The 23,833-nt window shown below is 51.0% G+C and overlaps 1 protein-coding gene across 1 annotated transcript in view; it reads right to left on the reverse strand.

Moving 5' to 3' along the window:
- The window catches only part of HCN4 (hyperpolarization activated cyclic nucleotide gated potassium channel 4), a 54,318-nt gene extending 30,897 nt beyond the window's left edge, over positions 1–23,421 (reverse strand). The window contains exon 1 of the mRNA XM_079767758.1: positions 22,651–23,421. Coding sequence (XP_079623884.1) covers positions 22,651–23,408 — 758 coding nt within the window. The 5' untranslated portion in view covers positions 23,409–23,421. The remainder of the gene's footprint in view (positions 1–22,650) is intronic.
- Between the last annotated feature and the right edge of the window lie 412 nt (positions 23,422–23,833).

The raw sequence follows: 23,833 nt of genomic DNA on the forward strand, positions 1-23,833 counted from the left end.
TGTGGTCTGAGAAGATGCTTGGTATGATTTCAATCTTCTTGAATTTGGGGAGACTTCTCTTTGTGACCCAATATGTGGTCTATTTTTGAAAATGTCCCATGTGCACTTGAGAAGAATGTATATTCCGTGGCTTTGGGGTGAAATGTTCTAAAGATGACAATTAAGTCCATCTGATCTAGTGAGTCATTTAAGATTGCTGTTTCTTTGCTGATTTTTTTTTTTTTTTTTTTTTTTTTTTGTCTAGAGCAGTGGTCGGCAATCTCATTAATCAACAGAGCCAAATATTAACAGTACAACGATTGAAATTTCTTTTGAGAGCCGAAAACCGACTTCTGCGCATGGGCCATGAAGTTTCAATTGCACTGTATGTGCGTGCCTGCACATGGTATTTTGTGGAAGAGCCACACTCAAGGGGCCAAAGAGCCACATGTGGCTTGTGAGCCGCAGTTTGCCGACCACTGGTCTAGAGGATTTATCCAGTGATGTCAGTGGTTTATTAAAGTCCCTTGCTATGATTGTATTCTGTCTATCTCTCCCTTAATATCTTCCAGGAGTTTTTTTTTTTATGTATTTGGGTGCTCCTGCATTGGGTGTATATATGTTTATCAGGGTTATATCCTCTTGTTGTATTGACCCCTTTAGTACTATGAAGTGGCCTTCCTTATCTCTTATTATGGCCTTCATTTTGAGGTCTATTTTGTCACATATAAGTATTGTTACCCCAGTTGTTTTTTTTTTTTCATTTCCATTTGCCTGAAAGATATTTTTCCATCCCTTCACTTACAGTCTGTGTGAGTCCCTTGTTCTGAGGTGGCTCTCTTGTAGATAGCATATATATGGGTCGTGTTTTTTTTTTTTTTTTATCCATTTAGCCACTCGATGTCTTTTGATTGGAGTATTTAGTCTGTTTACATTTAAAGTTATTATTGAAAGGTACTTGTTTGTAGTCATTTCTATTTTTGTGCCTGTGTTCCTTCTTACCTTTTTATTTCTTTTTTTTACAGCATTCCCTTTAGCATTTCTTGCATTGCTGGCTTGATAGTGATAAACTCCCTTAGCTTTTTTTTTTTTTTTTTTTGTCTGCAAAGCTACTGATTTCCCCTTCAATTTTGATTGATTGTCTTGCTGGACAGAGTATTCTTGGATTCAGTTCTTTGCTTTGCAACACTTGTATACCTCCTTGCATTCCCTTCTAGCTTGATGTGTTTCTGTTGAGAAATCATTTGATAATCTGATGGGGGATCCTTTGTAGGTAACTCTCTGTCTCTCTCTTGCAGCCTTTAAGATTCTCTCTTTGTCGCTAACATTTGCCATTGTAACTATGACATGTTTGGTGTGGGTCTTTTGGGATTCATCTTCCTTGGGACTCTCTGTACTTGTGTAACTTTTTTCTTCCCCATATCCAGGAAGTTTTCTGTCATTATTTCTTCAAATAGATTTTCTAATCCTTGCTGCTCTTCTTGTCCTTCTGGCAGCCCTATTATATGTATGTTACTTCGTTTCGTGTTGTCCCAAAGCTCCTTTAGCCTCTCCTCCTGCTTTTTAATTTTGTTTTCTCCAGTTGCTGTTCAGAGTGCTTCTCTACCTTATCTTCTAACTCACTAATTTGGTCCTCTGTTTCTTATAGTCTACTGTTGAAACCTTCCCTGGTGTTTTTGATTGTAGCTATATCACTTTTGATTTCTTCTTGATTCTTGCATAGATTGTTGATTTTCTCATCCATCCGGTTTATGAATTGTACGACCATTACTCTGAATCCTTTTTCTGTCATATTGCATGCTTCAATTTCACTAATTTCCTTTCTTGGCAACTCCTCATTTTCTTTCCTCTGGGGATTGTGTCGTCTCCCCATTCTGACTATCACCAGAAGGTTCAAATGTTGAGTTGCGTGGGCCTGGGCCATGTGCAGTGGGAGCTTCGCACCACCCGAGTGTCACTGAAGAGCTCCGACACTAAGACGGGTGGCTGCTGTGGGTTGTTGGGGGCCATGCTTGCCCAGGATCAGAGTCACCGGTGTTCAGTGTGGCCTCGTGTTTGCACCTAGAATCAGGGACCCCACCTGCACCACGCTGAAACAGAGACCCTGCTGGCATGTGCCGAAATCAGAGTCCCCTAGCGTGTGCCAGGAGTCAGAGTTTCCCTGTGCCTGCACCAAGAATCGAGTATCAGAGTCTCTGTTGCTTCGTGCGGCCTCGTGCTGAGATTCAGGGTCCCTGTGTGCGCATGCACCAAGAATTGGAGTCATTGGCCCTTAGTGTGAATGCAATGGGAGTCAGGGATCCCAGGCACATGCGATAAGAAACAGAGTCAAGTCACTGGTGTTCAGTGCTGCCTCCTGCCCGGAGAATCGGGGTCCCAGTCAACTTGGGGGACTGGGTTGCACAGTAGCACTGTGTTGGCAGGAGGTCCACTCCTGCGCTGTGGAAAACAGACTTCAATGTGCGCTTTCCCAGAATTGAAGTCAGGTGGCACTGCCGCCCTTGTGGGCTTCAGGTTTGGTCAACCGATTGTGTTGTGGGGAACAGATTCCCAGTGTCCACGTGCTCCCAGGCTCAAATTCCTGTAGCGGTGCTGTGGCCCGTGCAAGGACAGGTCTATCAGTTACTATGGTGCTGCCCGGGAGCCTGCGGGGAGGGGGATAGGCTCTGTGACTCACAGAAATCTGCGGTCGAGATGTCTGGATTCTTGGTGTCTGTGGGTCTGCAGCTGTGGTCGCAGGTCTCTGTCCCCAGTGGCTGCAGGGTCCTGGTTTGTGTCTGAGAACAGACACAAACCAGACACAAACCTGAGTGGTGCTGAGGCCAGGACCCTAGTCTCAAGCAGCTCTGTTTCTCAAGATGGCGTGGTCTCTGTGCCCACGCTGGCCAACCCGGAGTGTCCGCGGTGGGAGCGGGACTCCTCTGTCTAAGACTGCTCGGTTTGGCAGCCCCTTGGAAGACCTGCAGAATCTAACTGTCCCTAGCTCATACACACACAGACCACACACGTCCACACACTCCTCTATCGCTCCCTCACTCTCTCACACTCTCTCCCTCCCTACCTTCCTGCCAGTGGCCATCTTCCTTCCTCCCACACATGCATATTTTCTTGCACATCCACTTGCATTCATTTTGACACAAATGATATCCACTGGGAATCCTGTCAGCTGGAAGAAAATGTCTTTTGTTAGCTGAAGAGGTACCTCTTTAAGACTCTCCAAACTCTCACCAAGTGAGCCTCTGCATAGCCTGAGATCTGGCTTTGGATCTTCTAGACTGCTGCAGGCTCCAGGGCCTGTGTCCCTGCAGTGCTGGCTGTAGGCCAGGGTCTCCATGCTTTCTCCTAGGTCAGTGGCACACCCAGGATCCTTCTTTTATCCCCTTCCTCTATGCAAATGGTTCCCACTCAGACACCACTCCTAGCACCAGACCTGCATTCCAACTGCCACCTGGAGGACCAAGTCCAAGGCTGAACTCAGCCTTTCCTCCCCAAAGCTGAATGGCAGAATATTTCAGTCACCTAGGCTCTAAATCTCAAATCCATCCTCAGCTACTTACTCTTTCCTCCCACCTACTTCTGAAAGCCCACTAAGCTGTGACCAAGTCCTGTCTGGGATCTTCTATGACGAGTCCTGAACCTGTCCCCAGCTGCCCTATCCTAGATCAGTTCCTCACCACTCCTCACCCAGACCCTTTCCCCTGCCCACCTGGTTCCAGCCCCCACTCTCTTTCCTCCACCTCACATGCTCTCTGGGTTACCTTTCTAATCAGCAAGTGATATGATCATGTCACTCCTGCTTGAACTCTTTTGGTGGAATCTCAATAACTACAGAAAATTGTTTGAGCTCCTTGGTCTAGCATCCCCTAACCCCCTTCCCTCTTCTCCCTCCTGCTCCCTTCATAGTAGCCAACTGGACACTTGACCCCTGGCCCCTGACCCCTGGTCGTTTCCCTCCTCCAAGGCCCAGATCAATTGCCTCCTCCTCCACAGTTTGTCTAGCCATGCTGTGTCTATTTTAGCAGTTGTCACACCCTGACCCTTTCACCAGGTACCACCTAATTCTCCTTCCAGCCTCCCCAAAATCATAGAACCTAAGGATCCAGGCGTCTTTGTGTCACAAAAAGAAATTGGAGCTGGGAGATTTCCCCTCCCTTGCTTTTCCAGGCCCTGTACAGGGAACTGCCCAAGGTAATAATGGAGATGATGAGAATGAAGGAGGATAGTGTCAACACTTGTTGGGCACTTATTTGCCAGGCACTAATCTCAGTCCCTTACATGGATTATCTCATTTAATCCTCAAAAAACCTCTATTAGGTAGATACTATGATTATGCCCACTTTACAGATGAGGAGGCTAAGGCATAAGAAATAGAGACATTTTCTATATATGATGGATCAAGAACTCAAACCCAAACAGCCTGACTCCAGTCTCACCTCTAACCACTCTACAGAAATATAAATCCAACCAGAAGTATTTTCTCTCTCCCAAACGCTATGCTTCTTTTTACTCCTCTTCTTCCTCCCAAACCCATCTCCTGCACTATCTCCCATGGACCGCATCCTCAACTTCATTCAGTGACCCCTCTGCTTCTTCCCTTAAATGAATCTCAGTTATCACTCTCCCAAATCCCATAGACCTCAGGGTCAGGGTGGGGTCAGCATCCTCCCCCCTCCATACTGATGCTACTTTCTGCCGGTGGTAGCAACATCTACAAGATCCTTTGAGCATCCTGGCATTTTCTGGCAATCCTTACAGCATCCATCTGCCATCCTTGGGGACCTTGGCAATGCTCTGGTGCAACTCCAATCTTGCCATCATCCTGGGTGACATCTCCATATCATTGACCCAACAACACCCAGCCTCCCAGTGGTTTGAATCCCAACTCTAACGTCTCCACTTCAGTCATCCATCCCAACTGCATGCCCTGAACCGACCAGTTGTTCCATCTCTAATCTCAGAAGAGCAATGCTTTCTCTCACCCCAACCTCCTTTCCTTCCTGATCCCTTATCCCCGTGGTCGGCAAACTGCAGCTCACGAGCCACATGCAGCTCTTTGGCCCCTTGAGTGTGGCTCTTCCACAAAATACCACGGCCTGGGAGAGTCTATTTTGAAGAAATGGCGTTAGAAGAAGTTTAAGTTTAAAAAATTTGGCTCTCAAAAGAAATTTCAATCGTTGTACTGTTGATATTTGGCTCTGTTGACTAACGAGTTTGCCGACCACTGCCTTATCCAATCATGCTGTCTATTCTTTGGTGTCCCATGAACTTCCAGTTGGCTGAGCCTTCTGATTCTCCCATCAGAATCCTCCTTCCTCCCCCCAGCCCCACTAGACATAAAGGTCCACTTCAATTACCTCTCTCGTCCAATCTTTCTGGCACCCACTTCACAAGATCACAACCCATCAACCCTTGTCATGTTTCCATGTGCAGGAAATCCCACAACCTCAGAGCAGTCCTACTAAATATTCAAATGCCTTAGCCCCTGTGCTCAGTTTCCTCATCAAGGTTCCATACTCAGCTGGGCCTTCACCTCTGCCCGCCCATTCTTCCAGGAGACCCTAGAAAACTTTCCCTCCCGTTCTCCTATGACACCTATTCTGAATTATACCCTCTCTCTTCAAAGCTCACTCTCAGCAGATAATACTACCTTCTACATCCTGCCACTGGACTCCTACCTTGCTTGACTCTCCCTCAACCCCTTCCCCTCCTTCAGTCACAAGGGAATCAGTGACATTTCCACCTGCCATCTTGACACCATTTCTTCCCCAGGGACCTTAATCTATAGGTTACCCCCTTTCATCTATATCTTCAATCTCCCTCTCTACTAATCCTTTTCCATCAGTTTTTTTCACTCTCTATACTTAAAAAAATAAAATCACTCCCTTATCCCTACTGTCATATCTCTTCTCCCGTTAGAACCAAGCTACCTGAAAGAGGTGTCACTGTCCCGACTTTCTCCCTTCCTTTCTATCCCCAATACTCCTTCAGCAACATCTCCATGTTTGCCCTGCTGCAAAATTCAGTGGGCACTTTCCAGTCCATTTCCTTATGGACCCTCAGCCTCATCTGACACTGTGCACCATTCTGAGGACACACCTCTCCCTGTTTGCTTTTCTCTGTTCTCTCTGCCTCTCCTTTACCTCTTGGATGGACTCCTATTCCCCTGAAAGACCTTTAAATGTTTTTGCTCCTTTAGGCCCTTGCCTCTTATCCCTCTTATATTCTCCCTGTGTGACCTCACAAACTCCCATGGCTTTATTCTGCTGGATTTCCAACCAGACCTCTCTCTCTCAAGCTCCTGCCCATGTGTCCACTTGCTGCCTATACCCCTACACCTGGATGTCCCATGGGAACCTCACTCTGGATATCTACAAATATAATCTTCCTCACCTTCGGCACTCAGTCATGTGGGTCTTATGCTCTGTTGCAGACATACCCAGCAACTTTCAGTACCCCAAACACACCATGCTTTTGTTGTCCAGTGGGCTTTCCTACAGTCAACTGCCTGGAACTCTCCTCTCTCCTCAGCCTCTCCCCAACTATGGTTCAAAGGAGGCATTACTTCTCCTGGGAATCCTTCTTTGTACCCTCGGAAGTCTGGTTAGGTGCTCCTCGTGTGTGCTGCCCTAGCACAGTATTAATCACACTGTGATGAAATTGTGTATTTGATTGTCTATGTTGTGATCTTGACTCTCTGAACTTGGCACATTGCCTTTTACATAGCAGGTCCTAATAAAATATGTGAATGTGTAGAAATATGTGAATGGTGAGTGAATGAGGAGTTCCTTGGAGTCATAGGTTGAGTGGCAGGGAGCCCAGCAGAAGCTACATGAAATGGGCAGCCCTCTGAGACCCTGACTCCTTTCCACGAGGCTTTCACAGGCCTCCAATGATCAGGGAGGAACTTATCCCATCCAAACCCCCAAGACTCAGGCTCCCAGCAACATCCATCAGTAAATGGCCCCCACCTGGTGCCGAAGATGATGGTGGAGATGTCACAGAGCAGAAGGGAAGGTGCAGGAATGGGGAGGAGGCAGATGAACAAGAGATGGGCCTTAGGGGTTCTGACAGAGTGGGATGAGAGGGAGGTTTGTGTGTGTGTGTGTGTGTGGGGGGAGATTGTGGCCAAAGCCTTCAGTTAAGGCCATGACTGTGTTTCTAGCTTGACCACCACAGGCCCATGTGGCAGAACACATCATGCCCCTCATTACAGGCATGCCCCTCAGTAGGCATCTTAAGGATTCTCCCTTCTTCCAAATAGGCCTAGCACAAGACCTAGGAAGTGGGGAGAGGTGAAGGGCAAGGAAGGAAGCAGTTCGATCTCCTGGATTCCTTCTCCGTTCCCTACTTTGCCAACCCAGGATGTGTGTATGCTCCTCAAAAGCAGAAATAAGTTCCCTTCCTTGTCTGAGATGTGAACACATAGCTGGGGCCCAGTAAATTTATTAAATGGATGGGTGGATTAAAGACTGTTTCCAGTGGGGAAAGGAGACTGCCGAAAGTAAAAATAAAAAAGAATATGCTAAAATGTTAACACTGATGATTGCTAAGTGTTGGGATTATGGGTGATTTGTGTTTTCTCCATCATACCTTTCTATAATCTTTAAATTCTATATTTTCAAAAATATGGGCAAATATTATCTTTATAGTTAGAAAAATAAACCCATATTGAAGCAATGACCAGTGTCCCATTCTGTGAAGAGGGCCCTAATGGCCATGCAGACATGAGAAGGTGCGGGTGACAGGAAGATCAGGAGAGCAGAGCTTTCAGGGGAGGCCCAGTGATGGAGGAGAGAGGAGGCCACTTGAAGGGCAGATGTGACAAAGGACACCATGTGAGGACACACACACGTGGGCACTTTCTTCACCTTCCCTCCCTCAAAACATAAAAACTGTTTAAAAGCATGGACTTCCCTGGCTGAAGTTGCTAAGTGGTTAGAGCATTGGCACTAAAGGGTCTCAGGTTTGATTCTTGGTCAAGGACAGGTACCTCAGTTGTTGGTTCATTCCCACCCCTGGTCCTGGACATGTATAGGAGGCAACCAGTCGATGTGTCTCTCTCACATGGATGTTTCTCTCTCCCCCCCGCCTCTCTCCCTCCCTCCCTCCTACTCTGAAAAGCAATGGGAAAAAATATCCTCAGGTGAGGATTAAAAAAAAAAAAAAGCATGGACCAACCCCTCCCGGCCCCCTACCTGTCCAGCCTCTTGTTTATTGCTCTCTGAGGCAGAGCTGCTGCCCACCTCCCTCCATACCCTACACCTACCCAAAGGAGCTGCTGGCTGCCTGGGGGTGGGGGAAGTGGGGTACTCGGGAGTTCTCCTTGCTTGGGCCCCTGGGGCTGGCATTTTAGCTTTCTCCCCAACCTGACTAGAAACCTGCCTCTCATAATCTTGCCAGGCTGGACCCTCAGCTCTGGCCTCTGAGAAGAATATACCCTCTACCCCTCAGCCCCCCTCCCCTCAGCTCTAGCTCGACTTCCCCCACTTCTTCTCCTGACCCTGGGGTCTCCCCCACTACAGTAGATGAATTGCTCTCTTCCTCCCACCCTCTCCTGGCCACTAGGGTTCTATTTTTAACCCACCTCAAAATCTGACTCAGAATCACAGGGCTCCCAGATAGCTGCTCCCTGGACCTGGCACTGCCTCCAAAACAAATTGAGTCAAGGGCACCTAGTGCTTGGTTTATGGGTGGGCTGTTTGGTTTTTGGTATCTTTATTTTCTAATTTTTCTAGGATTATCAATTATGGAAGGAACACAATTTGTTTTTGTAAACCCAAACAAAGATGTCCCTTTACTTCTGCCTCTTCACGTTCCTCTCCACCCTGAGCTGAGGTCACAGCCCCTCATCATAGTGTGAGGGCTAGTCTTGGACATTCCCTGAAGACAGGTGAACTGTGTGAGGCACACAAATCACCTGGGCTCTTACTGAGCTGCACTAGGTGTGGGGTGACTGCCAATAGGCTCCCAGGTGACGGTGATGCTGTGTTCCAGAGACCACACTGAGTAGCCAGGCTAAAACAAATGGTATGGTCGTTAGGCATTCTGGTGTTTGAATACCTGGCTGTGTGGCCTTGGACAAATCACTTAACCTCCTGAGCCTGTTTTCTCATGCAAAATAAGAACATTAATCCCACCTCTTAGGATTCAATTAGATAATGTTTAAAATATGCTACACAGTGTAAATACTCAGTGCATGCTGGCTGTCATCATCATCATCATCGTTCTTCTGACCTGGCCTGAGGGCTATGGGGATCCTGAAGTGTGTGGACTGGTTCCACCTACAGGAGTCCTAGGTCTGGAGGACGGACAGACCCAGTCACTCCACAGGGGATCTGAAGATCCAGGCCAGCTCTGTGGGTAGAGGGGGCCATAAACCATCTCGAGGGAGGGGAGTGAGGAGTTGTCTGGCTCTGGAACTCCATAGGCTGGGGAGAGCAGAGGAGAAATTAAGCTAGGCTTGAGAATGTGGACAGAGAGGAGCAGGTGGCAGCATGGACGGCTGGATACTCAAGCCCCAAAGAGGAGGGGCCTGAGTGTGTCCGATGGGCAGGAAAGTCAGTGTTTGTGATTACAGGAAGAGGTCTATGCTACAAAGCAGAAGGAATCCAGGTGAGGGAGTGGTCTGAAAATCTTGGATTCTACTCCCATCCCCATCTCTAATTTGCTGTGTGCTCTCGAACAAGTCCCTGGCTCTCACAATACCTTCCTCAGTTTCCCCATTGGTTCAACAATGTTCAGTTTCCCCATGAACATCTGCAGTGTGGAGGTTGAAGCCAGCCAAGGGTAGATGGCCCGATGAAAGCCTTCCGAGAGAGGAGTGTACATCTCGGAGAATTGTGACACCCCTGCCCCAACCTAACACAGGTGTGAAGAGAAGACGGAGGCATCTTGAATGCCAGACTGAGTAGTCAGGACTCTTCCAGGGACATGGGGAGCCATGAAGCTTGCAGAGGAAGAGCTCCTTGGGGAAGGGATTGCCACTGCACCTTCTCAATGGCACAGCTGAATGCAAGCCTGGGCATAGTAATGCTAAGGTATCAACTCATTGCTTCTCTGATGGACTGAGATCCCTTCTGGAGACCCTAAATGTGTGCCAGACAGACACACCAATCAGTACAGCAGGGTTATCTGTTCTACAGCACCCCAAGCTGCCCAGATGCATTGTTCCCTCAGGCTAGCATCTTAACCTCTCTGAGCTTCACTCAGCTGACAAGACCCTCTGGGGAAAATGGGGGAGGGGACTAGCAACTGGAGAACTTCCCATCCCAGCTTATAGGAAACAAAGAAGGCTCAAAATGGCTCTCCCCACTCAGAAGAATGGAATAAAAATAGAATACTGCTTTAAAGGAGCACATGAGAGCAACCTCAGGGGAAACTAGGTAAGAGAGCTCACCTGCTGCTGCAGGCAGAAGCACCAGTGTGAAGGAGGAAAGGAGATGGATTAGGGTCAGAACTTCCTAAAACCAAGTAGCACTGGGGGCATGGGTAATGACATTGTTTCTTTTTGGGGGGAGGGGCTGCCCCACAGAAGGCAGCTAAATATTGACGTTGGGAGGATGTATATGGCCCCCTTCTTGCTGGGATGGAGGTCTCTTGGGATGCCTGGGCTCTGAGAATGTGAGCCGGTCAGGACTCCACTGCCTTTCCTCCAGGAAACATAGTCTGACAAGGGCCATGTTTCCTGGGGTCCCACCAGCCCCAGAGTTTCATGGTTTTGATTGCTAACAACCTGCAAGGAGGCAGGGGACCGACTTCCTAGAGACAGGCCCAACATGAATGGGGTTGGGTGCCAGTGTCACCCCGACTCCCGGGAACACTGCAGGGCTACAGCAAACATGGTGCCATCAGGGAACTGCAGACCGTATATGTGGAAGGGGCTTCGTGGGTGACAGAGGAAGAATCACCTGGGTGCTCCCAAAATCATACCTCCCTGGGCCTCACCCAAGGAGGCGCAGGCATCTGTAATTGCATGAAGCTCCCTGGTCACTTTGTGCTTGCCCACTGAAGCTTTGAGGGTCTTGCTAAAACTAAAATCCAACCCGTCTCTGGTCCCATTTTAGATGAGAAAAATCAAGGTCTTGGGAGGTGAGGCATCAGCTCAGTCCACAAAACTGGGCAGGTCACGTTTTCACCTGGCCTCTATTCACACCCTTCGGCTCTGTCTCCAGAAGGTGCAGAGCAAGGCAGCTGGATGATGACTGCCCAGAGCCTTGGGACAGGATAAAAGGCTTGTTGAGTTTCTTCCCCTGCCAATTCCAAAGTTGATGGTTCTGCTGGCCTGTCCCTTGGGACTGCTCAATCATAGTTTGTCCAGTGGGACTTGAACTCTTCGAGGCCAGGTCTGAGCTTCCAGGAAGAGATGTTGCCCCTGAGGAGAGGTGGCTAGGAAGAGGTGGTTTGGGGCCTTTGCCCAGGGAACAAATAAAAAACCTGATCTCTATTCCAACAGGGGAGAGGGAGGACTCAACAGAGCACACCAATACCACACAACATGCCAGGGAGACCCTGGCTCCATCCCCCAGGACAAGGGCCGAGCCTCAGCAGAAAGAGGCCCGTAGGTAAGGAATCCCCACCTACCCTAGGAGCACGTCTGGCTGGCCTGGCTGCATTTCTGTAAAAGGGGCAGATTCTCATCAGTTCTGCTTGTGGGTAGCTGTCCCTGCCCCACTGGATCAATTTGTACTAATGGGGTCAGGATTATGGGTTCAACACCTATTTGGCCAATTAGCTTTGCTCTCTTCTCAGCCGCAGACTGACCCTGAATACAGAGAGGAAAGGACTTTGCTGAGGTCACACAGCAGAACAGGATCAGGGTCTGGAGGGTAAACTCAGGGTGGAAGGGGTGGACAGTCACAAGCAGGGAAAGCTCAGAACAAGAGGACCCAGGGCTCCAGGGTGCACCAGCCCTGGTGCTGTACCAAAACAGGCCCAAGCTGCACAGTCCCTCCTGCTGGATCAAGTTTCTTCTAAAAGGTGCAAATGGCATGGACAAGACCTGTGGGCCTGAGGGTATTTCCTGTTCCTGGGGAAGGGAACAGTAACTGTACCCTCTGGCAAACTATAGGTGGGAGAGCCTGGGACTAGCTTTGGTGGTGAAAGGTTGGGAACTCATATTAACCCTTTGCATTCGCTTGCTTTTTTCTCGATTCCTTTATTCTAATGCTAACCTTGTCGAGTCACACTCGACATCCGAGTGCAAAAGGTTAATTACTGACCGGGGCTGTTCCAGCCTGTGACGGGGAACCTCAGGGTAATTACTTCTGGGCTCCAGGCCACATGCTCAGTAATGTTATTACAGCAGCAACCCCTGCCTCTGGGCCCTAACACATCAGAAGAAGGGGATCTCCTCAGGTTGTGCAGCTGGGGCAGGGCCCTGAGGAGCTCCCTTGGGCTGTAAGGGCACTCAAACACACACACACACACACACACACACACACACACACACACACACACACACAGCATCAGAGCATTGGGCAGTGGGGTCAAAGTCCTCACAAGTGAAGGGCAAAGTTTAAGAAGAACAGGTCCAAGAGGCAGAGTCTAAGTAGCCTGCCCTCAGTGCCTGCCAACACCCACCCCAGCCAGGCGACCCCTTACCTCAAGCTTCCAGATACCAGCTGCCAAGAAATTGTGCAGAATGCTTCTCTCTTCAGATCCAGTTCCGATCTGCTTCCTCCAGGAAGTCTTCCCTTACCATCAATCCATACAGGTTTACATTTTCTCTGCCCTCCCCTAAACCAGATCCAGGGACCCTAAGAGGAGCTGAATCTTTTATCCTCTTAGCTAGGTGGACCGTGACCCCCATCCTCCATAATGGGTGAAAACAGTCTTAGAATGAAACATCTGGTCTCTGAGGGCATACACCTCACCTTGGCTTGCCCCACCCCAAGCCCGTGTTATGTTTTAAAGCCTTGTTCATGCAGACGTAACATGTCCACCCACACAGGTAAATGCTTAGACAGACACAAAATCAGCAGCAGCCAATTATCAGGCCCCACAGCTGCTGTGAGCAGACCTGGAGGTTCTGCTGCTTATTCTGCAATTTGTGGGAGCCCAGAGCCGGGGGTGCAGTGAGGTGAAGGGCGTCTCTCTATCAAGCCAGCACACCTATCTTCCCAACCCTGAGCACTGCTCTGCAGGAGCCACAAGCTGGCTGCCTGCCTGAGAAGACAGACACTAGCCCCCAACAATGAGAAAGCAAAGCAGGGTAGGAGTGGTCACATGTGAGACTTGGTTCTGGTGTCCAGCAGAAATGTTCTTTATTTATAATTTATACTTTACCTCCCAGAAAGGACCGATTAGCTATTTGGCCAATTAGCTGTCTCAGATGCTAAGAGGTGTAGGAGCTCAGGGAGCTTAAAGGAAGGGAGGGCTTCCTAAAGGTGAGAGCACAAAGGAGGGGTGGCAACATGCCCACACTACCCCAGACATAGTGTCTCAGAGACGAGCTGGGTTGGCTCAGAGGCTTTGTTCCTGACCTCAGACCAAGGCCTTATCTTGGTGCCAGGCTGAACTTTGATCCTGAAAATAGACTCAGCTCTAATCCTGATCAGTCTGGGCCCAAACTGTGGCCTCATATTGAGCCTTAACCTTGCTTACACACTGAACCCCGATTTGCTCACACACTGGGCCCCAACATGCTCACATGCTGAGCCCTGACCCTGCTCACATGCTGAGCCCAGAACCTATTCACAGACTGAGCCCTAACCCTGTTCACACACTGAGTCCCAACTGTGGATAGAAATTGAGCCCTAAACCACAGACTGACTCCTCTTCCTCACTTCTCTGAAGGGTGTAATAAATAGATCATGTGAACACCTATTTCTCTGGTGGAGAGAACATAGATACATACCATTGTCTACTTGACCCCTTCCCTTTTGAACCCCAATCACTCATATCATGGAACAGGTGCATCAATGTCACTGGATGTGGTTCCAAAATCTCAAAGGTCTCCACTCCTGTCAGAACCTGCCAGGGGAGGAGCAGGTGGGCAAGCATCCTACCTACTCCAGCATCCCTGGGAACCATAGTCCCAGAGTGTGGGGTTACGACAGGCATGTCTCAGCCTCCAGGTGCTGCATCTTCAGATAAAGAAAGACTCCCTTTTCATTGGATGAGCTTAAATTAAGAAGAGACCCTGAAAATACCTCTCACCCCAAACTTTAGGCATGGGGCTAGGGAGATGATTTAAAAAAAAAAAATCTCCAATGACAAGAGCATTAAGTAAAAGCTTTCCCTGGCTGGGGACACCTTCAGGAGAGACTATGGGGCTGTAAGACCCTTGCAGCCAGGCGTTATATAACCCACTTGGGCTCCGGTTTCATCTCTGACACAGTCTTATCACTGACCTCAGGCTGGTTGCTTGCCCTCTCTAGTTCTGTGCTCCCAATCTATATATATGAAAGGCTAATATGCTAAGTGTCCCTCCACCCATCTGACCGGTCACCATGATGCGCAGTGACCACAAAGGGGCAGACACTCAACGCAGGAGTTGCCATGACACGCATTGGCCATTTACAGAGAAACAGCAGCGTGGACCTAGCGCCCACAAAGCAACACTCAGCTTCTCCCAAGTGGGACACAGGCCCCCCACCACCCCAGAGTGACAGCCCACCAAATCACAGCCAACACTGCCGAGACCCATGGTGCAAAATGCAATCCACAGCCCAGCCCAGCCCAGCCCAGCCCAGCCCGGAAATGGTGGCTGTGGGCATCAGGTAATGATGTCATGCAGCAATGCCCAGCTTCCTCTCCCTAGCGACAGGCCATCTATAATAATAAAAGCGTAATATGATAATTAGACCAGATGTCCTTCTGAACGACCTTCTGGAAAAAGCTGGGGCTGCAAGGGAAGCCCGGGTCCCAGGTGCCAGAGGGAAGCCAGTGCCAGCAGCTGGGGGAAGGAAGGCCTACTCTTGCATGAATTTCGTGCATTGGGCCTCTAGTGTACATATCTATAAATGGCTAATATGCTAAGTGTCTGTCTGGGTAATGATGTCACGTAGCAACACCTGGCTTCCTCTCCCTAGTGACTAGCCTCCTTGCAGTTTCTTCAGCCCAGGAACATGACTTACTTTATAGCCAGGTGGAAACATTTCACACTGTAACCAAATGTCTGTGAAGCATTTCCCCATGCCTCATCTCATTTGATCCTCACAGAAGTCCTGGAGTAGGTAGATGGGAGACTCGGTGGAATCCTATTTTCTTTTCATTAGCCGGAAAATGGAGATTTAGAAAGCTTAGAAACCTGACCCAACTGAAAAGAAGGAAGAAATGGTGGACCTTGAAAATGACTTCAGGTTTTCTCACTGAGCAGAATATAGTCAAACATTGCTGCAGTTAAATATTTCACCCTTTGTTCTCCCTGCATGATCTACAATAATAATCTGCTTCGTGTTGATATTTACTGCTGTGTTGCTGACAACGACCTGAAAGAGAAGTTGGGGTGCTTCACTGGGCTGGAAAAAGTTTAGCTAAATCAGAAAGCAGGTCTAATTAAGCAAGTTTAATATATATATATATATATATATATATGGCTAAGTTGACTTGTGCATGCGCAATACATATAAAGCTCTCGCTGGCGCCAATCACACGCATATTTTCTTATGTCATTGTCGATTGTGAATTTGGTTAACACTTCTATTATAGAGAGAGGGCGAATAGCAATATTAAAATATTTCTTCTAATTAATTTCCTTTCAATGTGCACGAATTTGTGCACTGGGCCACTGGTTTATAAAATAAAGGCTTTAGGCCAGGAGCTTGTTAAGGCCTGTAGCTGGTATTCTGAGACCTGATATATTTCCCGTGCCAGCTGAACCCCAGCTCCTCACAGGCCCTCCACACAGATGTATGTGGTCAAACATTACCTGCAATGTTTTTAGTTTCAGGAGAATGTTTTATTTAACTACTTTAGTGATTTAACTTTGTAAAGCTAACCAAATAAATAAATAAATAAATAAATAAAAGGAAGAGAAAAGAGGCATAAATATGATTTTAGAGTCCTAGAAGCCAGGTTCAAATGCCAGTTCTGGTTCTTTCTGGCTACACGATTTGGGGCAAATATTTTTCCCCCCATCAAAGCCTGTTTTCTTACCTGTAAATTGGGGACAATAGGACCTATTTTTCTGGATGCTATGGAAAGTAAATTAAATATGAGGTATAAAACTATTAACACAGTCTGGCACATGGTAGATGGTTCATAAATGGTGGTTACTGATCTGTGAACCCCCCTGCCCTTAGTCTCTATTGATATGAGTCTAGGATTATAAACTCAGGCAGGTAAATGGGCATGAGTGACATTGTTGGGTGTGGGACAGGTAGGCTGTGGGCAACTGGAGAGCAGAAGCCAATTTAAAGAGGGCAGCCTCTAGTCTGCTCCGGCTCCCTATGTGGGTGGGAATGTGTGCCCAAAGTTGCCAGGGCTTCCAATTTTTTCAAGAGAAATCCAAAAGCAAAATTTTTATGTTACACCTTTCCATTTTAAAACATTGTCTCAGATTTGTTATGACACATTATGCTGGCCAAACCGAACACATCTAGGCACTGTAGTTGGTCCATGGGATAAATGCTGCTTAGCAACCTCTGGCCTCAGTCCTTCCGTCTCATCTTGAGCATTCACAGTGGTGGGGAGCTCACCACCGCTCTGTGCTGCCGCTCTCCCCCGATCTGGACAGGAGCTGAGGGTAGGAGGTGATTCTGAGTGGCCTCGTGGCTTTGGGATCACAGATTTCCAGGCCCTGACGATGCTTTCTCGGGAAAGCCTGGCCGGCAGAGAACATCCTCTCTAAAGCCAGAGCAACGCCCCCGCCCTCCCCAGGGCCTGCTCTGGCTGGGAAAAGCGGATTCTTCATCATCCCCTGGGCTCAAGCAAGATGGCCTGGCAGCCTCAGTAGCCCTTCTATTAATTAGCAACTGGCAGTAGCAGCTTTGTAAGAGCCCTTGAGCCAAGAGGTGTGTGTGCTGGAGCTGGCTGCTTCCTTAGTTTTATAACAAACCCCCCAGGGACTGGGGCTGAATTTTCTGCTGCAGAGAGAGTGGCAATTGCACAGGCCACTCAGGCTGATATGACACTTGTCAGCCCCATCATCTGTATGTGGACTGGGTAGACCTTCTTCCAGGACAGGAGAGGTCAGAGAGAAATAACCGATGAGCCCAGCCCACAGGGGAGTCTGCTAGGCATGTATGGGGCCGGGGAGGGTGGCATTAAGATTCAGACAATCCCCCACCACACCTTAAGGTGCCAAGGCAACTGCTCTTAGAGGATGCCTCTGTCCTCCCAGCCATCCAGTCGGAGCCACCTCACATTGGCTCTCCTCTCCCGGAACCTCTGGACTCTCACTGACAACATCTGTTCCTTTCGGGGAATCTCACTGCAGCGCAGTAGTCACTGCACTCCCTGCCCCTCCTCCTCCTTAGAATGGGAAAGAAGCTGCCAAAGCAATGAGACAGGATGGATGAATGGGGGCCCTCTGGCCACCTGGCCTCCCCTTGTTCACTCCATCCTGACAGCCAGCATCCAAGGCCAGCAGGGTCCAAGCAGCCATGCAGGAACGGAGGAAGGCTGGGAATCTGACACCCCAGGTTTGCAGCCTACCTCTGTGGCTGAGGTCTGCTCAGCCAGGTCACAGAATTCACCCTGCTGTATTGGGCACTGGAGGTCAAAGGGAGAAGACAGAGTGCCCTCAGGGAACTCAGTCAGGGAGCCCAGGCTAAGCACAAAACAAACACAGGGTCTGAACTTCAGTACTATAAACATGTTCTGGGCACCAGCAGCATCGCATCACCTGGGCGTTTATCAGAAATGCAGAATCTCAGCCCCCGCCCCAAACCTAATGAGTCAGAATCTGTATTGGTGATTTGGATGACATGACAGTGTGAGAAGCACGGCATTATAATAAACACAAAGCTCCATTCAAATGCCATGGAGGGAGAGGAATGATTGGTGGCTGCGATGACCTGAGAGGGCATCCCAGAAGACCTGGGGTCCTAAAGCATGAGAGAGGAGAGAAGATGGACAGGCAGACAGCCCAGAATTGTGTGTGTGTGTAGGAGGGGAGTAGGCCACCTGCAGTGGCTCGCAACAGCTAAGGGAGCAAATGGGGCATGGCTGGACAGGGGACAGGCCCCTGCCTAATTACGTAGAAACCAGACCAGGGCCTGAAGTCTTGCAACAGGGAGAACCTGGAGTCCAGGCCTCCCACCCGGCAATGTAAGGGTCCTGACCCATGGGGTTTCTGTGCATTATCAGCATCCAGGGAGACCTCAGCCTGAGCATACCCTCCACTAGCCACAGTCTTATCAGGTGGAGCACACCCTCATCACGAGAGAATCCTGCTGCCCACTGTGCGAGCCGACAGCACCGCCCAGGCAGCTCACCTTGGAATTCCACTCTGTACCAAGGTGCCCTTCCCTGCCACTTGCACCGCGCCTGCAGCACGTTCAGCCTGGATTTCCACACTGACAGCAGAAGCTGCGTTTCTGGGAATGGCCCTGGAAGGTCTAATCTAGGAGGGGCCGCAGAACCCCCCAGCCCCAGAGTCAAAGCTGCTGCCTTCACCCTCACTAACTCCTACCTGAACAGTCCTTCCCATGGTTGGAAGGGAGAGGTATAGGTGTGGGACTGAGGAAACTGAACAGAAACCAGTCCCAGGCACAGTACCTTTTCTTCTTCAGGCTACAACTGTGTTTTCATTTCCTCCCGTGGCTGGCAATGGGAGGCCCAAGCCTCAGATTACAGAGGGCACCAGGAAAGCCAGCTTTAGGAGGCTAGCACCTGCACCTACCAGGCCAGAACTCTCTTCTGGGATGGCCTAGACTAGAGTGAGGTTCACAACCTAGATGGTCTTCAACTTAGGGGGTCCACAGATCCCGGAAATTGAGTGTGATATTGTGTGTCTGGATGCACATTTATCTTTCTGGATAGAGACTGTGATTTCCAACAGGTTCTCAGGCCTCTGATTCAGGTTCAGAACAACCCACTTGAGCCAAGGACAGAGGCCCGTCTAGCCTGCCCAGGAGTAAGGAAAGGAAGCAGTGTGGACAGGGGCTGTGTGGCTCACCACAGCATCACTGCTCTCTGACAGCGCGCTGAGCTTCTCACCTCCACGGGTGACCACAGTTATACAATTTGTGTCTGACATGATAACAGGCAACGGGATTCCCACTTTCCTAGGTGAAAACTGAGGCTCAGACAAGGCTCAAACCTGAGCAGGGCCCCATAGCAGACAGGGATGAGGAGTTGATGTGAGGTGGGCAATGGCAGTGTGTAGGGCCAGTTATCAGCACAGGAGGCCATTGGCCCAGCTTCCATGATTTTGAGGCCCAGTTGTTCTGCCTCAAGAAAAGGACCCTCTCTTCCCTTTCTTTCTTTTCCCTTTCCTTCCATTCCCTTCCTCACAGCTTCAGAAGGCTCAGGCTAGCAGAGGGAAGGGGCAGAGGGATGAGAAGGGCCAAGCTTGCCTGCCTCCATTCTCAAGGCCAAGATAGAGCTTGGAGCACAGGAGTAGCCCCAGAACTGACATCCCACATAAGGACTTCCCTGCCAGTCCCATGTCCACCCACAAATTCCCAGACACCTGCTCAGACATCTAGATATACACAACCCCAGGCCTACAATCCCCCACCCCGCCCTCCATCCCCCCAAAGCCTCACCCTTGAAAGCCTGACCAACTTCTGGGAATAAAACCAGGTACATCTTCACATGGGGTTCCCAATCCTTTTCTCTCCTCTTGGAAAAACAAGATCATGGAGATGCTATGTTTTATTTATTCTAGGTACCCACTGCCAAGCCCAACTTCCAGGGCATGGCTCCTGTGGAAGGGAGGACCTGCCCAGGACCCAAGAGCCCAACCTACCTTGGGCGGGAGCCTGGGATAATGCCCTGAGGAGCTGTGTGTCCTGGCCTCTTCCCTTACCAAACCTTATATACAAGTTTCAAAAGGCAAGTGAGTAGTAGAAGAGGAGGGAAGGGGAAGCTAGACAAGCCTTAGGAGCCTGGAGGTGCCATGGGAGTAGCCAGGGCATGGTGTGTGGAGGTGGGGGGAGAGGGTGAGCAGAAGCAGAGGTAGCCAAGAAAAGCCTATCACTGAACATGGCCAATAAATATGTGGGTCCCTCGGAGCACAGCCCACTCTCCAGCCCTTAGAAAAGGCACCAGCCTTCCTCCCCCGGGAATAGATGTCGGAAGCAGTCCATGACAGCAAGCTCTGAACTCCAAATCACACATTCAATCTATCATGGTTTGCTAGCGATTCTTTATTAAACCAATGCTGCTGGATCAATGCATCCTGCCCATCAAAATGATGAATAAATCCTCAACTGGCCCAAGCAATGCTTGCAGAAGTTCTTGTAAAGCCTGAGCTATGGGATTAGCGCCATATAGAGGCCCAAGGCTAGTGGCTGAAACTTGAGGGTTGAGGCTTGGGGCGCTGGGTTAGGGGCAGTGGGTGAGGTTGGGTTGAGTGTTGCAGTTTCTAAGCTTAAAGATTTAGCTAGGTCTTTGCCTCTTGGACCTGCTGAAAATGACATCAGCCGCTCTGGCCTAGTGCCAGGAGAGGCCTGACCACTGCTCCTCCAGAAGCTCACACACATGGTCTTTCTTGGGTTTCTGTCCTCACACTCAGCCCAGCAGCAGACAACTACCAGGCTGCACACAGAGACCTGTTCTTCCAGCTACTGGCCCCTGTTGCTTGTTGGGCAAATCCAGATTCAAAGTCCAGTCGCACTTTTTACTGTTGTCCATTTTTCAATCTTGCTGCATCCACCCCTCCCTAACCCCATCAACCTCCGCCTCCACCATGTCCCAGGCGGCCTGCAGACAGTGGGAGATTCTCAGCAGTGGACTGCAGATAGACATGCTAAGATGGGTAGAGGAAGATCAGGAAGGCTCCCATTGATGCAGCCAACCCAGTCCTAGTTCTACACCATCCAGGATAAGGAGAGATTGGGAAGGCACAGCCCAGTGCCCAAATGTTCAATCAGTGTCTACTGTTGATGAAGGACAGGTGTGCCTGGGGTTGGTCCCTCACAGTCCCCAACTCCAGGATGGTGATGAGAACCCTGAACGGAGGCTTTCAGACAACAAAGAGGGTGGAGAGCTGAGCAAGGGAAGGGAGGGCCCCTCAACAATCTCAACTGGTTGATCCTGGCACAGCTTACCTCCCACCACCACCAGGGAGTTCGGAGGGAAGCGGAGAAACCCAGGACACCCAGAGGATTGCCTACTCCTCCCTCGCTCAGGCTGCAGTCCCCGAGTCCCAGCACTGACCAGAGGGGAGGCCACACTTTAGGAAGCTGGCACTGGGAACCAGCCACAATTCCTGACGGGAGGGCTCACGTTTGTTCATGCGATGTGAAGACCTTCTGGAAATGGGAACTTTGGAGAATAAGGTTTGGAAGAGTAGTCCTTTAAAAAATAAATAAATAAATTTTTAAAAGAAAAAAGAGGGGAGAGGCCTTCTGGTCACCACCTATTTTAAGTGTTACCTGACTGGTCATTCCCAGCATGAGAAATCTCTCTCATCGGATGGAAATGGCTTTGTTCTCCTAACAAATCTACCTTCCCTGGAGTTTGCAAAGAGGGCTCTGAGTTGACAAAATGCTCACTGATAGTGGTAGACAAGCAGGATAGGCCAGTAAGAGAGCTCAATATGGGGCAGGGCTCAGAGAGAGAGAATGAATTAAACCCAGCTCAAAAGGGTGGCTGTTTTTAAGACCCTCACTTTAATCCTGTGTATCAGGAAAGCCCAAGGGAGCACGGGGACCCAAGACCTTGACTGAGGTAGGGGAATCCCTGATTTCAACTTCGGAGACAATCACCAGTCTCTCTTTGTGCACAGGCCCAGAGTGGTATCTGCTGTGCGGTGGCATCTGACTCAGGTAACGGAGGAGGGGGCAGGGTCCCTCTCCTGGACTGGCAGTCACACTGTTTGTTTGGGGACCCACAGCTGACCCATGAAAGACCTAGCAGTTGCTGGAACTTGGGTCACTGGAGTGAGGACAGTACACTGGATAAACTTGGGGTCACATGACAGCTGCTCATCCGTCAGGGTATAGGGCATCTTCACTGACCACTGTGAGCAAGGTCATCCTGTCCTGCCAGTCTGGATACCAACTACCCAGGGTATCTACTCCTGGCCTACCGCTTGGCATGAGGGACTGGGCCCAGAGTTAAGGTGGATGCAGAGGACTTTCATCCTGGGCATGAGGCCCCAGGGACCTCAGTCCTCCAGCGGCTCAGCTCTCCCTCCCCAGCTACAGCTTCCCAGGGCACCAGGGGCAGATATTAACCCAAGAAGCTGGCCCCGCTGCCAAGAGGTCTGTCTCCCTTCATGGCCCTGTTCTTCAGGCTGAACGGACTGTCTCTAGGATGGCCACTCTGACGCCATGGCCCAGAGAGATGCACGGCTTAAGGTGGCAGGGCTAGGCCAGGATCGGAACGCCTTTTCAGCCAGCATTTAATGTGGCCAAGGTCTGCAGCCCAGAACACAGAGGAAAGTTCCCCGCACTGTGCAGGAAGGAGGTCTGGGGATGTCTTGGGGCCTAGAGGTGCCTCACTTCTCTTGGAGCTTCCAGTGTGAGAAAGGAAAGTAAGTTAAGTCTGGCTGAGAGATTGGGCCGAGAAGGAGCATGCCTGCGCAGACAGCCCGGAGCGCATGGGCTTCCTTACCTGAAGTCGCTGTAGGGGTGGATAATCCAAAACCCCGCTGACTTAACCCTCTCCTGCTCCCGCTCCACGGCTTTCTGGCTGCCAAACATCCTCAGGGAGAATTTGTTGACCCCGGGCTGGAGCATGGCCCCGAACTGGCGCTGCATGAAGCCGGCCTGGCCCAGGTGCACGTCGGCCTCGGGGAGGATCTGGTCGCCGGCGGCCGCGCCTCCCTCCACTTGGACGGCGGTGTCCACCGGAGGCTGCTCGCAGGAGGCGGAGGCTGACTGCGGCGACTGCTGGAGCGGCGGCGGCGAGGCGGAGGGCTTCGCCGAGGAGCAGGGGCGCGCGGGCTCGCCCGCCAGGCCCGGAGGCGTCCTGTCCTCGCCGGGGGACGCGTCGCCCTCGGCAATGAGCCGCCTCTCCTCCGCGGAGTCAGGCAGGTGCCCGTGACTGCCGCCGCCGCCCCTGCTGCCCAGCGAGGCCAGGCTCCCGCAGAGGCGCCTGCAGTCGCCGTTCGTTCCGGACTTGGCCGCACCGCGGGCGGGCCCCTCGCCGTCCGCCGCCCCGAGGACCGCGCCTCGGGGCTCCGTGCCGCCGGCGGCTACCGAGGGCGAGGGCAGCGGCCGCAGCCGGATGCTCCTGCGGCTGGGGTCCTGGAGGTCCCCGGCACCCTCCTCCTCGGCGTCCTCTTCCTCGTCCATGATCCACGCCTTGGCCCCCACCTGCTGAGGAAGGCTGTAAAGTCGCTTGCGCATGGACGGCGGTAGCTTGTCCATGGCGCCAGGGCCGGGGACCGGCGGGGGGCACCGGCGCGGTGGGCAGTCCGGGTCCGCCTGCCGGTCAGTCCGCCCGCGGGGACGCGTCCATCGCCGCCGGCTCCGGACTGCCTCAGGCGCCCGTGCTCGGGCGGGCTGCGTGCCGCGGGGAGGTCCCCGGGCGGGCTCCCGGCCCCTGGGCTCGCCGCGCCTCCTCCCGGGCCGGGCGCGGGAACCCCGGACTCCCTCCCCGCCTCCTGCCTTCTGGGGCGCGGCGCGCGGCCGGGCTCCAGGCGCCCCGCCCCGCCCCGCGGGGAACAATGGGCGCGGGGAGACGCGGCTCAGGGGCGCAGAGCGCACGACCTGCGCGCCTCCCGGGCGCGTGTCCCGCGGGCGGACGGGCTATCCGTCGGCCCCGCCGCCCGGGCTGTGCGGCCGGCCACGCG

The sequence above is a fragment of the Cnephaeus nilssonii genome, assembly GCF_951640355.1.
Source record: "Cnephaeus nilssonii genome assembly, chromosome: 4".
NCBI lineage: Eukaryota > Metazoa > Chordata > Mammalia > Chiroptera > Vespertilionidae > Cnephaeus > Cnephaeus nilssonii.